Raw genomic sequence first — 16,849 nt, 5'->3', positions numbered from 1 at the left:
TGTACGGCAAGACAATACTACAGGAGGGGGGGGGGGGTCATGAACTGACAATTCTCTACTTTTCCATAGTTCAGCTGGAAGAAGTTCATCGAAGGCAAATCAAAGACCGTTTGGATTTCAAATATGATCTGGAATGTGTCATGAGAACAGAGTGGGTGTCTCAGAAAAACGCTGTCGCTGTGGATCATATTATAATACAGGCATAGCTTTGTATTCATAAAAATGATAAAGTGCCCGCTGTTCAATCTAATCCCAACCTGTCTACACACGCTGCAGTGTACGCCGCCGCACTGCTGGTCTACAATCTGCAGTGCAGTGTGCACTGCACATTCGCCAGTTCAGCAGCAGGTCTGATTGTGCTGCTCTCGGCTGAATAGAACACCACAGTGCCATGATGTCATGGTGTTATAGTGCGCTGGTGATCTAGTTATGGTAGCGATGTGTGGAGTATTTCCACTGGGATGGCTTGGGTCTTGGTTCCTGTGTCTGCGCCATAACACTGGTGGGTAGTGTAGCATGTCCTGCATTCCACGCCGTCGCCAGGGCGGGCAGAGAAGTAGACGAGTCTGAAAAGAACGGAAGCAGGGTGAGCGAGGAGAAGTGGAAACTGTGTTATGATTCTTCACGGCATCTCCTGGGCAAAATGATGGAGTATGAACTGCTGATCTGTGTCTTATGCAGAGTTGAATGGCTGATGGCACATGTACATACGGGTAAAGAATGTACACTGAACCTTTCTATGGCTGACCCTTGTCCATCTACCGTCTTTGAGCATGCCGGGATCCAGGGGAATACGATTGTGTTGATATGCGAAAGCAGGTGGATGGGTGAAATTCATAACTGCGGTTATCAATACACCAGCACAGCTCTACCGATGTTCAGCTTAGAAAAATGATGCACATGTTTTCCCTTTACTGTATTGAATTTCATAGACCACGTGTTCATGAGCAAACTGTGGATAAGCGAAGAAAGCCAGGATAATTGAAATGCAGATATGTGAGCGTGCACTGTACAAGAGTAAGATTTCAGTCCGACTTCGCTTATCCGTTTTCCTTTTGTCCATTTACCTCGTCAACCAATAGGAAATTCATTCGAGCAATTTTACTGGAGGTGCATTGACTGCACGCGACTGTTTTCAGTTATCCATGACCAGTATCTGTTCTCTCGCCGATCAGGATAGTGTGCTGGCTCTCACTGTACAGCAATGCTGTTGAACTCGATTGCAACTACGAAGGTAGTGTTACTTGTAGATAAAGATGGAGTAACATCGGTGTATCGTTTCTGTGCAGAGGCACTGCTGCTGTGTGTATATGTATAGGATCTAGTAGGATCATTATTGTGTGTAGCAGCTAGGGGGATTTGCGTGACGGAATGACGCTAACGTGACAAATCTCTTACCACTGCTCTTGGGACGAGGTGCTGGATACACTTTCGGGTATCGCCTGAACCGAAGTGCTTGGTCTGTCAGGTTTATTGGCTCGGTCTGGACACAGGTGGTAGTTACAAGAGAAACCAATGACATAACTGCACATGTAGTGAGGGCTTCGGCCTCTAGGAAACTTGCTTTCAAATAAACTCAATGAAGGTGGCGACTACTCGTGATTGAGAGGACAGTGGCGGGGGGGGGGGGGCCCCTCAAAAGTTGCTGCGTGTACATTTAAATACAATTTGTTCGTGGTGTGTGAGATTTACGGCTCCTTGACATCGGTTTTCAAAATGGCTGACCTGGGACAGTAGCATGATGTCATCTACCCCCACCCCATCCCGGCCGCAACCCCCCCCCCCCCCCCCCCCCCTCAGCCAAATCCTGGACACGCCACTGGAGGATACTATCAAGTTCCTGCTCTTGCCAGTTTGAGGCATTCCACGTGTGCTCTCACTGGTCTCTCAATAGCTGGACATACATGTACAAGTACAGTGTAAATTCATTGGTTTGAGGGAAAGGTGCAAAGGGGAAAAGTCTGAAGAAAAAAAATGACTGTCACCACCAGGACTCGAACCAGGGACCCTCACTTGTGGCCAGCGATGCTCTACCCACTGGCCTTAGGTCCTATGGTGTAGCTGTCATCCCAACAATATGGACAGAAAATTGGTTTGACTTGTTTTATGTCTCATCAGCAAAGGTCAGAGTGATTCTCCAAACTGATCACAATGAGCTCCAATGAACAACAAAAGATGATTTTAAACCCTCAAAGTCAGAGTACTAGTCAACACAAATTTAATGCTAACATAACATACTAGATCAGTGTCAACAGTTTTTCTTGCGTTGCTGCCAGGCCTACCTTGGATCGAACCACAAAGTCATCCTTCTGTACAGATCGTCCCAGGCCCTCCTCGGGAGGACTCCATTTGAAGCCTTTGGACATATGCATCCGTCTTCCGTAGGATTGCTTTTTCCGGCCGAGACCCTGCAAAAGAGACATGGGCAATAGTACGGACGGTGTGGCTTGTAAATCGATGACAAATCACCTGCACTTCTGCTTGCCCATAGAACTAGCCCTAATTCAACAGAAATCACATGTCTTGAGAATGGTGATGATTATCAGTTTTGTTCACAAAATGGCCAACTCTTGGTTGCAAATGTATGCGAGAAAATTTGGTTTGGCAAATACACAATTTGGTTGTGGTGAAGTTTGTATTTTGCAGAAATTATTTGCAAAGTTGCTATATTCGTTATCATGGACTGCGACAAGTAGACCATGGACTTTACCGTATCGAAGTGGGAGCCGGTGTCTTCGTGTCCATGACGGTTGTCGTGTGTAGAGAACGGCAAGCTTGTGGCATCCTGACCGGCGGACAAAGCAACACACGTTTGGATGAAGGTGGATTGCAATAGTACACAGGTATACAGTTCAGCTATGTCTCTCAATGCATTCTGCTTGAATAACAAATAAAAAAATTCCATGGTTCCCGCGAGACTCGGATAGACCGAGTTTTCCACATCCGTAGGATTGCCACCACTCTCAAGAATCAAGGCGCAGATGCAGCTCCTAAGGCGGTGGGAGGTGAGTAGATCAGACCCACCACCATCGTGGGAAAAGACAGAAAATCCATTTATCTGCATCCATGTTTCCCTCGTGCCAGGCCACAACTTCCCAATTTAACCGTGGGTCCACCCTGGCTGGAAAACAACCCTTCTGCTTCCTAGCAGGACTTGAACCTGATACTCTCGGTTTCTAAATCATGGCATGTACATGGTCTTAGATCACCCCATGGTGCACACCATGAAGCAAATACAAACTTGACTAGGCCAACACGGATGTACAGAAGTCTGGTACTACCAGCAAGTGAAATGGCAGAACACCGCAATGCTTACCTGCATCCGAGCACTGAACCGTTGTGTGACAAGATCACTGTCAGTCTTCGGTCTCATCCTCAGCTTGTGATCACGTACTTGTGTTTTCGTGGAGTCAAACGGCGGATCAGATCTCTAAACACGACATTGCAATGTAAAAGTCGAAACAAGAGAAACCATTAATATAGTTCGTGTACATTGTACCGGGTAGGTCAGTGTGATCATTATGCTTCCAACTCTCTCGGCCTCTCCCTTCCTTTCTAACGCCCAGTAATGTCTATGAATGGTAGCAGTACTTGCTCACTCACTGCCAAAAACTGGTCATAGCAGTTGTCAGTAGATCGATCATGCACAGTATACAATGGTATCAAGAGTACATAACCCCCCCAGAGTGTGCAACGCCTGATCCAGCTCTGCAATAGGGTCTTGGTCGAGCGTAATCGGATCTTTGCGTCATAATACCGTTCACATCTGAGGGGAACCCGGGAAGTCGCGGGTGCTCTAGGATCAAAAACAATGGTGCCCTGCCTCGAGACCGGCCTTACGCTGGTGTGGAGTGTACGCATGACATCAGAAGATCCGATTACGCTCGACCAAGACCATATGCAGAGCTGGATCAGGCGTTGCACACTCTGGGGGGGGGGGGGGGGGGGGGGGTTATGTACTCTTGATGGTACTATACACACTATTATGGTGAAGCTAGATTTCAAGTATATCTGCAACAGGAACGGTTGTAAGTTTAGCCCCCGGCAGTACAGGTCTGCTGCCACCGGTCGCACCTCCTCCATCCCATTCAATTGTCTTCAGAATACAGATATCTTATTACATTGTAGTAATATTACGATCGCATCACAGCATGTTGGAGCACTGCCGATAAGGCACATACCATCTGAACTCCGTACAGATCGCCGTAGGTCAGGTGCGGTATGAAGCGACCAGTCTGCCCAGGTCTGAAGTGGCGACGCTGCGACATCCACTCCTCTGACATCTCGCCTGCTCCACACCGAAACGCTTTGCTCACGGCAGCACAGAGCTTGTCGCCAGAACTATAAGAATAGAATGCCGTCTAACACTGCATCCAAGCAGCCAGCGCTCTCATTACAGTTGTGGACAAATTATTTCATAAGTTATACAGTCATGTACATGTAGGACAACGACATGACAGTGTGCTGCAAACCAGCCCAAGTAATAGTTAGTTAATTCCACACTGGCATTGAACATCTACAGTACAGCCTACAGGTCTGGATGAGTGCAACGCAGATTGATACTCTCACAATAAAAGACGACTGAGGAGAAGAAAGACTACAAAACCAGCTCCCCTGGCTTTGGCAAGTTTTGGGCGGATGGTCTTGCTGAAGTCTTGATCACTCCTTCTACCACAAGTCACATTGTCCTGAGTAGATCTACTGAGTGAGAAGTAATACAGGCAGTTAGCATGGTTAGTAGAAGTGAGAACTAGTCTACGAATACGATACATTACTGACGGATATCGGATAGCATCCTTCTTCAATGTTATTTTTCGCAAAAGTCAGAATTCAGTGCTCACGCTAGCGCTCGCGCGCGAGGTACACCATGTACACAGCCTTGTAAAAATGACATCTGACGTGACCGCGGTGTGTCATGCATATTCGCACATCTTCATCGGTCACTATGGCATCTGGAGGTTACCATATCACCGGCCAGTGACAACCACTGAACCAGTCGTGTAGTCGCTACATGACTGTAGTCTTCGTTCGTGGGCATGGGCTGTGCGAAGCCGAAGGGCTAGGGCGAAAGTTCCGGATTTCGCAGGCGAGTCGAGCTTTGTGGTTGAGGTCTTTTGTTTTCACCACAGTCATGACTGATATACAAGACTACAGTCATGTGTATGTAGACCCGTAGACCCGTACGGGGCCGTAGATCTACTTCTGTAATTATAATTTTCATGTATGAGGAATTAGAGTCTGGACGTACATCATGTATGCGACTCGCACTGCATGCACTTATCATCAGCTGACTGTCTGTACTGTATGTACTAATGTAGTGTAGTACAGTCAACTTCGCTAATAACGACTGCGGATATAACGACAATTCGCGAATCACGACATAATTTTCATGCCCGGAGCAAAGTTAAGTCCCATCCAACTGTGACATAATTTAATTTTTTTTTTACTTGTACAAATTTATTGATTGAGTAATTATACTAAAAATGTTTGGCACCTATGATCAGGGGATGGCCCACGCCTGGTAAAAAAGTAAGTAATTAAAAAAAATTAAAAATAAGAGGTTCTGTGTACCGGCTCTCCGCCTTCTCCGCGAACATAAGAGAACTAGAGGAGAACAAACAAACACAAGAAGCAAGAATGACACGAAAAGCAGAAATTATGAGAACATGGTATAAATGAGCACGGCCATCAACCTCAACAGGGGATAGCCGCCTCGGCAACAACAAGAGCAGCTGAGTCCGCGGCAAAGACCGGTGCATAGAGCCGCCTAGCACCCCTCAGGCACATCACACTGGATCGGACCAAGGCAAAGCTGATTTGACACCGGATCGAAGCCATCACGGCACTGTAGGCCTCTCCGGTCTTGCCGGCGATGAGGGACGCTATCCTCTTGTACAGAGAGGTGGCAGATTTCCCCATGCCTCCCGTAGTGGAGAACACGGCGGGAACAAAGCTGGAGTGCTCCACTTCTCGGATTCTCTGCTCATAGGCACGGCGCTTGGCTTTTTCGTGACGGGTGTAGCTAGCAGCAAGTGAGTTGAGGCGATTCGAGGATGCAAAAGGGTTAAACACCCGGACATCAATGTAGGTGCGCTCGAACCGCCCTCCCCAAATACCACTAGCCACCACGTCAAGGCGGGCTTGGTCGTCGCCCACAGCAGTACGGTACCGGAGCTGCTCTCCAGTGAGTGGCTGCAAATGTGGCTCAATAGCCACCTGGTGGCCAACACGCTTCGCAAGGCGAGCTGTCACATCGCGTACCTCGTTGTGGCGGAGGGTTGGGAAACCGCCTAACGGGCAGGAGAGGGCATGGCTGACGGTGAACTGCTGTCCACAGGAACATGATGTTGGCAGTCGTACTGGGTGCCAGCCATACCGGAGGTGCACAGCATCGCGGAACTCAGCCTTCGTGAGGGTGAAGCCGTGGGCCTTTAGGGGCCGGCAGGTGAGCCAGCTGGATGCCCCCCGCTCCGAAGCAAGGTCGATGGTACGTTGAACCTCTGGAGGTGCGGCAGAATGCAGAGCGACGGCCTCGGCTTGGAGTGATGTCTTTGCCTTCGCCCTCAACAGCTGCTTGTTCTTCCGCACTTCCTGCAGGGCATCGCCAAGCGTGGCAGTCTGCTGCTGAATGCGCCGCACCAGGGGGCCAACGATGGTCTTGGAGTGGGCGTACTGGGCCCCGAGGGAGGCAGGTGTGATGAGCCCCAGACCACCATGTCGACAAGGCAGAGCCAGAAGCTGTCGCTCATCATCGTTGACGGTTCTGCCACCTAAGAGAGCGGGGATGAACTTGTTTCTGATGGAATCCTCCAACGGCTGCATGTACAAATGTAGGTCAGCCATGACTCGAGACAGGAAGGACCATTTGCTTCGCAGGCCGTGAACAAACGCTGCATATGCAGCTTGGGGCTGTGACGAAGCAATAGTGCTGAGCGACATCACCTCCTCTACCCAGGATTGAACCTTGCGCTCCATAAAGCAGCGGGAGAATTCTGCTGAGCCAAGCGCGGCTCCCAGATGCCGACATCCATCTGTGCGGATGTCAAATCCAGTTCCAGCAAATATGCTGGTGGCCTCATCCAGAAACTGTGGCTTGACAAGGAGGACAGACTTGGTCGGGTTGAGGAAATAGCCGTATGATGGACCACTCTCGTTGAGGCGATCCCACCAGATTCGTACTGCTTGCAACTTGCCTCCTGCGGCAGAATCATCCGCAAACCAAGACTGCGTGGCACCGTCTGTTGCTGCTTCTTCGATGAGGGGGAGAACACCGAGAGCGTACATCGCCATAGCGACCGGGTCGCCTTGGGTGGTACCTTCGCTGGACTTGATACACTCACCGCTCACGAACAGATTGGCTGGCTCTCTGTATGTGTTGATGACTGTCGGAGCTAAGGACGGGCAGGTGTGTTGGATGTTCCGCATGCATACTTCTCTGTTCAGACAATTGAACGCATTAGTTGCATCAGCCAGTAGGATTGCTTCCGTGTCATCCAGCTGATGGAGGTCATTCATGGCGTGAATGGCTGCTTCCACACCTCCGTCTTGGCCAGCACATAGTTGGAGACTTCCGGCTGCACGTTGAATTTCGTCATTCGTGATGGAGAGGATGGCTTTCCCCATGATCCGGCGAAGGACCTCACCTATGCCGATGGGCCGCACGCCTGGCTTCTTATCAAGGGGAATCAGGCGACAGGCGACGTAGGCCTCCAGGCTTGATGGATGGACATAGGTCGTTGCTAGCCGTCGTGCACATGCTGCAATCGCGTCGCACAGCTGATCGGAGATGTCGGCGAAACCTGAACACATGCGTCGCCAGTTGTCGGCGGCGACTCCCGAGGGACCTGCAGCACCATGGGTATTGAGCGCTGCCCGTAGCACCACTTGTCGTGTTAGTGCCTCGAATTGGATGGGATGGGGTGGGGTAGGCGGGACACCACGCATCACCGCTTGGGCGTGTGGCGGCGCAGCCTCCGGATGCTTGTCCTTGAGGATATCGAGGACTGTCCTCTCACCAATTCTTTCGTCCAGGTGCAGCATTCCTCCTGAATCTCCACTGCTCAGTTGGTCCAATGCGGCATGAAGCTTGCCCTTAGTTTGCCCCCTTAATGAGACTTCGGATATAACGACACTTCGTGAATAACGAGACTTTTCTGATGCCCCGCCGAGTGTCGTTATAAGCGAAGTTGACTGTACTGTAGATCTACACACAGACTCGGATACTGGTTGCCTCTACGCCTACGGTCAACTGTACTGAGTCTGAATGTAAAAACGGCATTGCTATGCATGCAGACTATGACTAGTCGAGTCGACGACTGGACAAAGAAGTCGTTACCATTTGTTCAGTGACCAGTGGTGACAGCAAACGCTCTGGATGGAGGTTGGATTATGCTCTTGAGATTGTCCGGATGCACTCAAAGGATTGCCGGATGCACGGTGAGGTGACTTTCATGAGGCTATGAGTGTCCAGACTATTGAGCATGTGCTTTGTTCGTGCCAGTAAAGCTAGAGACGAGAGTGCCGCACCCGTGATGAAAGAGGGTGAATGCAGCACAGAGCCTAGCCGGGTACGGTGTGCATTGGCATCGCACTTCATCATCTCTACTCTGTGACGGTACTCGACGATTAGCGAAATGCACAGGCTCAGGAACGATTATACATGCTGAAGATGCTGGAGAGTCGACTTCACTAGTCTACAGACTTCCCCAATGTAGACTCGGAGTCTCTAGGTCTGTGTACCCGGCCGAAACGACGTTTTGTATTGCGCCCTTCTTCCGCAAACCATCAGGGAACTGCAGGGAAAGCGGACTATCACGACCTTGTGTCTCCGTTGTTTTGACCAGTGTGAGATATCGAGAGCTAGAGTTACTGATGTGACGGGCCAGAAGGCCTACTCTAGTTTCTGTGCGGGTTTACCCTTGCCGTAACGCGTTGGCCTTGCCGTTGCAGCGGAATTATTCGTCGTCGGACGGTTGTCTCTAGCTCTCAACATGTCACTCTTTGCACAGGTGACGGTGTACGTGCTGGCGACATGCACTCTTCCGGTATTATCACAGGTAAGCAAGTCCCGTTCGCATTGTGCTTGTTGTGGTTCGCGGACAGTGGTTGCACGGCTTGTGCGTTGATTCCGATCCTGTCCACACGGCCCGGTCCACGTTCGGGGTCGGTGTCCCTGAGTCGCATTCCATCATTTCGCAACGAGCCATAGGTGAACCCCTCTGGAAGATATTCCTACAGTACGGCTGAACTGGACTTGTACTGTCCACATTGTGGTACGTGTGCTGCAAGTACATGGTACATGTGCAGAGTTTACTACAGTCCAGAGATAAAAACCGTAAAGTCAACACTATACTCTACAAAGCTTTCTGATGTAAGCATGACATGTGTTAAAACTAAAACCGAGCTATGCAATCTCGAATGTGAACTTTCCATTTTGTCCTTGTCAAGAGGATTTCTTGTTGAAACAGAATGGACATACACTCATACATCGGTTATCCGGACCTACCGGGCACCCTTTGAGCGAGTTTCAGTGGAAATATTACTACTCTGTTGTCACTTTTGTGAAATAGTGACGGCATATGCCATAATCATACAATGATGTAGATGGCCTTTCCCATCAAAATGTATGTAACTCGGAGTTACGGACGTTTCAAAGTCATGGGGTAGTGTCCGGTCCCGGACCGCCCGGATAAACGAGGTATGAGTGTAATTATGGTCTGAAGCGACCCAGGTAGTCTTAGTAGTCGTTTGTTCAACAAAGGGGGCTTAACCGGTTATGCAGGAGGGGGTGGGGGTTGAAACAACCACCTCTTTGTTGCGCCGTCCATCGGTTTGCTATTCACGGAGGTACGATGAGGAGTTGCCACTTGTGGAGGTGTGCGATGATCCTCTCATCCCCTCAGGATTTCCAACTAGCCCTAGTAGATTATAAAATCCATCAAAAAGAGAAAGGGAAGGGTGATAGAGGAGGGTGATGCAGGCCAGTAGCAGCCTCATTCCGGTTGGTCCGGCAAGATTCAGCCTCAATAATTGACGTGGTGGTGGAGGGGGGGGGGGTGCTATTAGCACCCCCTCCTGCTCGTGATGCTGAAGCTAGTGGATATGCCACCACCACCAGCAATTCAGTGGACATTTTGGTAGCACCTGACAGCGTGCGGGCCAGGTAGCTCTCGGCAAGCAAAGAATCATTTGTGCAGCGATAGACCATCCGTATAAATACATGTTTATTTGTGTAGCACCAGCGTATCGCAACAACTACGATTTCAACTTCTCGAGTTTTGCTTCTGCTTCAAGGCAGTAGTAGTAGTCTATACTATTCCTAGCTGCTCTCCTGATTACGGGAAGCTAGTAGGACTTCTACTACACACTGGTGATCCAACGCCTAGGGGCACAGTATCCGACTGTTTCCAGGTTATAGATTCCATACTGGACTGCCCATAGTGACCCAACTACCTACTGAGTCCAATTTATAAAAGCCGCCTTCGAATAGAAGCCTCACTTTTGGAAACATCAGATCGCACATAAGCCACCCTTGTGTAGTAGCTGCGGCTGCAAAGCACTACATTACACCCACTCCTAGATCATACAGGCTACACTATAGCTGCTGTATGTTGTAGAACCGTCGCATATGTAAGCCGCAAGTACAGGCGAGCTCGTGACAGAGATCAGATATCAACGGACGAACGTGCAGAAAAAGAGTTGTAAACAAACCCGGTTGTGCTGGAGTGGCTGTGGTATTCCAGGAAGGTATACCAGCAACAGGCTTTCCTTGTTGCGAGTGTTGCATCTCGCACGTCGCATAGCAGAAAGTGACATTGTGAATGGGCCCTGGTGGTGTAACCCAAAAAACTACTTCAGTATGTTTCACGGGGTGGAGCAGCAGAGGATCGTAACCATGTTCTCTAAAACAAACAAACTCCATGGCTCGCATGAGAGTCAGTAGTCTGGACCTTTTCACATCCTGAGGAACACTATCCAGCACCTTTAAGGATCACGGTGCACATGCTACTCCTCAGTAAAGTGGTCGGAGAGTAGTGAAGCAGACTCAGCACAAAATGGTCAAAGACCGAAAATCACGTTCGCTATATCCAATATCCATGCAATTATGATCACTACTTATCCATTACGGTATGAACTGTGTGACCATATACACAAACGTATTGCCACTGACATGCTTTTGTCTGTGCAGATCACGACTGGTGCAGTGGTCTCAGATTCATCGGACGAAAGTACGTCTCAGTCTCATTATGTTGCTCTTTCAATCAACATTAAGCCCTTCTAGAATAATATTCATTGCCATTTTCATGTTGCAGTTAACGGGAGGGGGGGGGGGGGGAGGAGGGGGTGCTGTGTTCACAACTATGATTATGCTGAACAGTGGTTTGGATGAGAGGAGTGAGCAGAGGTAGCAGGGAGACAGCCAGATGAAAAACAAAGTGATACACAATAGCAGAAAGGGAAACAGAAAACACGTAAAATGAATAGTGATGGTACTGGAATGTGGATTTGAAAACCAGCCCCTATGGCAAAAAGAATCCCTATGGCATTGTGGATAGGTGGTATCCAAACGGCATGAATTGCGGCTCAACCCAAGAAATCTGAAAAAAATAATACTTGGCTACTGAAGTGTACTACTATATTGTAGGTTGGTGTGAACACTCAGAACAGGCCTAACCAACACTCAGAGCAGGCTTAACCAACACTCAGTACAGGCCTAACCGACACTCAGTACAGGCCTAACCAACACTCAGAGCAGGCCTAACCAACATTCAGAGCAGGCCTAACCAACACTCAGAACAGGCCTAACCAACACTCAGAGCAGGCCTAACCAACACTCAGAGCAGGCCTAACCAACACTCAGAGCAGGCCTAACCAACACTCAGAGCAGGCCTAACCAACACTCAGAGCAGGCCTAACCGACACTCAGAACAGGCCTAACCGACACTATATTAACTGCACAATACTGCCCTTCCTGCCCTTGCCCCAGTAAGATGTCAAATCATAAAATTGATAAGAACTATTGGTAATGCATGTGATTGAATTGATTTTTGACTGTAGTCTTTCAAGACTGGGGTTTGTGATGCAAAATGATGCGAGTCATTGGCAGAACTGTGCAGTTACTCTAAATGATTGTCACTGAAACATTATAGCCAGTATAAGGAAATATTATTTCCTGCAAAGTGTTATTATGATGGGCCTGGATTCCCCTTGTACTCTACAAACTCTGGCACCTTCACTCAGCCCGAGTGGCACTGCAATGCATCTTTCCATTTGATGAGCTACTGTACTCTTTATAACATTTTAAAACCAATGTTCCTGCCCCTCTTGTGCTTTGCATGGCTAGATGTCTCAACTTGTGCGTCTATATGCCAGAGTAACTGCCAAATGTTCTGTCCAACACCTACTTCTGCTGGTCCACCGACAACGAGTATCAGCTTCCGTACGCAGGAAGTTACAACGGACGAAGCACCGAGCGGCCTTCTGACCGACGAGCCAGTCTTTTCCCTGATCATCCTGGCGCTTGTGGCCGTACTCTGCATGACAACCTTGATCATTTCTTTTTGCATTGTGCATATCCGCAAGAAGCACGAGCGAAAGCAGCCATGGGCGCGCGAGTCTGTTCGTCGAACCACAGTCCTTTCCAATCCTGCCAGAGCAAATGGAGCAAACGGAGGCGCATCAGCGTAGGTGCTAACCGCGCCATGCCGAGTTCGCTCCCTTCACCTGCATGCATACCGCTGTATAGTTTCACTGCTTGCTTTGCCCTTCTCCACTGTACTGCTTGCTAGCAACTGTAATGGGCTAGCATTGCAGACTCTGCATCTCTTGATTAATGCTGTAGAGAAATACGATGACGATATCTTGGTGCAGGTTTTCATAAGCTATCTCACAACGACTGATCATTTCACAACACTCTGTAGGACATGATTGTTTTGGGCATGTATCTGACCTGTTTTTCTCCTTCATTCAAAAGTGCTTACCAATGTTGCCGTGGCATGACACGCTGCGTATACTTTTTCTTCAATTTGTCCATCATTACGGAATGCTTCGTTGCATCCTGAATGGGCACAGGTGTGTGTGTGTGTGTGTGTGTGTGTGTGTGAGGGAAGGGTAGTGTGTGATTGTTGCTTCCACTATGGCACAACTGGCCATTTACAGCCATTCAGAAACTTTATACCAATCATTCCAAAGAGATCGGTAGTTGACAAGGACATTTTACGGATAACAGATTCTAAAATTTAATTATTGTAAGTTTAAAAACTTTCGAAGACTGCATAGTACAATGGTTTAAAAAATGCATGTGCGTGCATTAGTCGAGTTACATCCTCCTCCAAAGCTGACCATAAGTGACCTATTCCACATGTATCAACAACGAGATGTCGAATTATACCTATAGGCTATACCAACTGTCATTAATCACTGGCTAGTGTGCAAAAAAACGGACACCTGGGCATTCCTTTGGAACTGATTGTTCTGCAAATGAATAGCCTGCCTAGCTATTGCAATATTGAAATCGCTTCCCTGATGAGTGTCTCATGAAAGTTAATAAGAAAATTCTTCATTCCTTAAAAGGAGAACTCAGAAGGACAAAAATAATACGAGTTTATTATGACTAACTGTCCACCAACGTAACCACATCGTATACAGTCAGCGAGTGCGACGGAATTCTTTATAATTTTGATACTTCAATATTCAATGTCCACCTCACTAATACTATTCATCGCTCTAATAATGTTCCGCAAAATATCCACGATATCCTAAAATTCTTATTGCATCATAGATAGCCAGGGCCACGCGAGCCGAGCCGTCATGGATAGCTTATTTTCAAGGCAAGCTGCGATCAGTCAAGCAGGACCAGATGACTGAGCAGTGTAATGTTACTGTTAGTGTTAGTGTGTTGGCTGATTAGCTCAGGACCAGACTCTCCTGGCTGCCTCAGGACACATCACGTCTCGGTTCAAGCACAGTCTCAGGTCTGTGCATGTTGCGTTCTTCTTAAGTGCCCTGCAGATTTCCTCCACCGCAATCTGCCATATCTCCGCAAGACTTTGTTCGCTGAACCAAGCCAGGTGAGGCAGGCAGTACACGTTCGTAAACTTGGCCAATGCCGACTGATCGCGCACATACGGCTCCTCCTCGTGTACGTCCAGAGCCACGCTGGCAAATTTTCCCTGTTCTAGCGCAGCCACCAGTGCAGTCTCGTCAATCAGGCCACCACGTGCCGTGTTGACAAGTCGCGCTCCATTCTTCATCTTTGCAATGGACTGGGAGTTCAACATGTGCTTGTTAGCGGCCGTAAGATTGCAGTGAAACGAGACAATATCGCTCTCTGCCAGCAGTTCATCAAAGTCATAATGTCGTCGTATCCCATGGGATTTCTCCACGCCTGCGGGTAGGCACGGGTCATAGAAAGACATATCAAAGCCGAACGGCTTTGCCCTGTTGCACACAGCCACGCCGATTCTTCCTAGCCCGACCAGTCCCAGCTTCTGGCCGCGGACTCGAGTGACGCCCTGTGCCACTGCAGATGTCTGCACTGCATTGATCAGGGGGTGGTTCTTATGCGTCCATTTCTCCATCTCCAGGGTTCTGCGGTAGAGGTTTAGAATGTGACTCATGGCTGCGTCGGCAACCTCTTCCGTGCCATAGTTTGGTATGTTACTTACAGCAATGCCCAATTTACCAGCAGCTTCAATATCCACATTGTCATAGCCAACACCCATACGAATTATTACACGTAGGCACTTGAATCTGCTCAGATATTCAGCATCAATACTGACAGTATGCCACACAAGTAGAACAACAGGATCCATTCCAGGGATTTCTGAAAGGCGCTCAGCGTCCACCGCTACAAGTCTACTAACTCCGGATAGCGTGGCCACAGCCACTGGGTCTGCATCATCGCAGATTACAATCGACAGCGGCAGCTCGCCAGGCCCCGACATACTCTATAATTATTTCCAAGAAAGTATCTAGTCAAACCGATTTGATGAGAGACGTTAGTGTCGTTGCACTAGACTAGTAGTGCCGAGTAGGCCGAGCACAATCTACAATATTTTTTTGTAGCCGACAAAAAGGCTACATTCTGCAAGCCCCATACAAAAAACATGTTAATTAACAACGATGAGCACTAGGGCGGTCGCGTGACCATGGTGACCATGCGCATAATTATGCATAGCGAATGCGTGAGTTTATCGAGTCTTGGCTTGAGTCAAGAAGCGAGCAGCCAAGAATGTTGTTGTATTGTTGTTCACTTGTTGTTTTCTTTATTCGAATTCGCTAAAACCAAACGGACAGAACTGTCCAGTGACATGGGAGCGAATAGAAAGGTTTGAGAAGACAGCGCGCAGCTACATCATTATGGTGTACTAGCTGTGCTAGTACTTGTTAGCAACAATCTGAACTAGCGCACACATGTACACGGCATGCACTGCATTGCTTTGTACTGCATTCAAGACTGACGTCATGCGCTTTGTTTTGCTGCGTAATCACAAATGGCACCAGCCCGTTTTGCTGAAAAGAAAAAACAAATCTTGCTTGCCCTGTTGTGCTCTTCCAGACAACGGAGTCGTGCTTCAGCAGTGTTTCTTTTCCCACCATCCCTCCCTATCCAACTTATTCACACCACCATTATAATTATCGTACCCACTAATCGGGTCCACTCTCACAACTGAACTGGTGTTATCTAGCTATTTGCTGCGGCTCTGCCTTGCGCTATAAATAATATTACATCCATTTAGCATTGCAGCTCTACGTTGAGCTAACAGTAGCTCTACTTTGAGCTAACAGCAGCTCTACTTTGAGCTAACCGCAGCTCTACCTTGAGCTAAAAGCAGCTCTACTTTGAGCTAACAGCAGCTCTACTTTGAGCTAACAGCAGCTCTACTTTGAGCTAACAGCAGCTCTACTTTGAGCTAATCGCAGCTCTACTTTGAGCTAACAGCAGCTCTACTTTGAGCTAACAGCAGCTCTACTTTGAGCTAACAGCAGCTCTACTTTGAGCTAACAGCAGCTCTACTTTGAGCTAATCGCAGCTCTACTTTGAGCTAACAGCAGCTCTACTTTGAGCTAACCGCAGCTCTACTTTGAGCTAACCGCAGCTCTACTTTGAGCTAACACTAACAGCCGCTCTACTTTGAGCTAACACCAGCTCTGCTCTGAGCTAACACCAGCTCTGCTATGAGCTAACTGCAGCTCTGCTCTGAGCTAACAGCAGCTCTACTTTGAGCTTCAAACCAGTTGATTCGAAACCAGCACTCCTCAATCCAAAGATGCCTCTTTGTTGACTTGTTTGTGTGAGGGATGGGGCTAACCATGATTACACGTGTCATGTAGATCTACAGTGAGGACTGTAGTCTGTACAAGCAGTACAAATCGTCCAGACGAGCCGCGGTATGGAATCTCTCGCGCCAATGATGCTGGCTTCTTTGTGTTCAGTTGAGTACACGAGTAATAAGACTTAAATAGCTTTACTTAGGTACATTGTACATGTAGTTAGGAGCCTCTTACTAACATCGTCATCGGTCATGATTGTACATGCGTTTCTCATCGTTCTCTTGTAGTCTTGGGCCAAGTTTGGGCATGATGCGACTCCGCGAGAACGAGCATTTCCTTAGGCAATTTCTTACACTATCACCATGATCACGCGAATAGTTGGGCGAGCCAGCGGACTGAGCGGAACCGCTTATGTGTACTAGTATGTTCATGCTGTCAGTAATCTAACAGTTTTAGTATGCTCATGTGTATGCAGCGTGAGTCAGCGGATTCGCTGCACGAGTACTCGTACAATGACTATAATTATTATGTGCAGCGCTGCGCCACGAGTCAAACCGTGCGACACGTGAATTCC

General features: G+C 48.4%; 3 protein-coding genes across 3 annotated transcripts; 1 reads left to right on the top strand and 2 right to left on the bottom strand.

Annotated features, from left to right (window-relative positions):
- Window positions 1–8: 8 nt before the first annotated feature.
- LOC135814753 (testis-expressed protein 36-like) lies at window positions 9–4,797 on the bottom strand. Its single transcript, XM_065327920.1, has 6 exons — window positions 4,182–4,797; window positions 3,317–3,430; window positions 2,711–2,785; window positions 2,283–2,408; window positions 1,399–1,483; window positions 9–566 (listed from the first exon to the last, which is right to left on the bottom strand). The coding sequence occupies exons 1-6, from the start codon at window positions 4,281–4,283 to the stop codon at window positions 424–426; spliced, it is 645 nt and encodes a 214-aa protein (XP_065183992.1). The 5' UTR covers window positions 4,284–4,797; the 3' UTR covers window positions 9–423.
- A 3,801-nt stretch (window positions 4,798–8,598) lies between these two features.
- LOC135814750 (uncharacterized) lies at window positions 8,599–13,062 on the top strand. Its single transcript, XM_065327918.1, has 3 exons — window positions 8,599–9,056; window positions 11,189–11,228; window positions 12,344–13,062. The coding sequence occupies exons 1-3, from the start codon at window positions 8,991–8,993 to the stop codon at window positions 12,685–12,687; spliced, it is 450 nt and encodes a 149-aa protein (XP_065183990.1). The 5' UTR covers window positions 8,599–8,990; the 3' UTR covers window positions 12,688–13,062.
- A 136-nt stretch (window positions 13,063–13,198) lies between these two features.
- Window positions 13,199–15,037, bottom strand: LOC135814749 (C-terminal-binding protein-like). The gene has a single exon (XM_065327917.1). The coding sequence runs from the start codon at window positions 14,943–14,945 to the stop codon at window positions 13,911–13,913; it is 1,035 nt and encodes a 344-aa protein (XP_065183989.1). The 5' UTR covers window positions 14,946–15,037; the 3' UTR covers window positions 13,199–13,910.
- Between the last annotated feature and the right edge of the window lie 1,812 nt (window positions 15,038–16,849).

This window comes from Sycon ciliatum, chromosome 4, assembly GCF_964019385.1.
Source record: "Sycon ciliatum chromosome 4, ocSycCili1.1, whole genome shotgun sequence".
In the NCBI taxonomy this organism is placed as follows: Eukaryota; Metazoa; Porifera; class Calcarea; order Leucosolenida; family Sycettidae; genus Sycon; species Sycon ciliatum.
The sequence above is the reverse complement of the archived record's forward strand: the minus strand, read 5'-3'. Positions and strand labels throughout refer to the sequence as shown.

Bases quoted from the DNA above. Each gene is read 5' to 3' on its own strand.
- LOC135814749 (XM_065327917.1), bottom strand. From the start codon at position 14,945: ATGTCGGGGCCTGGCGAGCTGCCGCTGTCGATTGTAATCTGCGATGAT.
- LOC135814753 (XM_065327920.1), bottom strand. From the start codon at position 4,283: ATGTCAGAGGAGTGGATGTCGCAGCGTCGCCACTTCAGACCTGGGCAG. The intron at 3,431-4,181 runs GTATGTGCCTTA...TGTCGTGTTTAG, and splicing joins ATCTGTACGGAGTTCAGATG to AGATCTGATCCGCCGTTTGA. The intron at 2,409-2,710 runs GTAAAGTCCATG...TCTCTTTTGCAG, and splicing joins CCGGCTCCCACTTCGATACG to GGTCTCGGCCGGAAAAAGCA.
- LOC135814750 (XM_065327918.1), top strand. From the start codon at position 8,991: ATGTCACTCTTTGCACAGGTGACGGTGTACGTGCTGGCGACATGCACT. The intron at 9,057-11,188 runs GTAAGCAAGTCC...TTGTCTGTGCAG, and splicing joins CTCTTCCGGTATTATCACAG to ATCACGACTGGTGCAGTGGT. The intron at 11,229-12,343 runs GTACGTCTCAGT...TTGCATGGCTAG, and splicing joins CTCAGATTCATCGGACGAAA to ATGTCTCAACTTGTGCGTCT.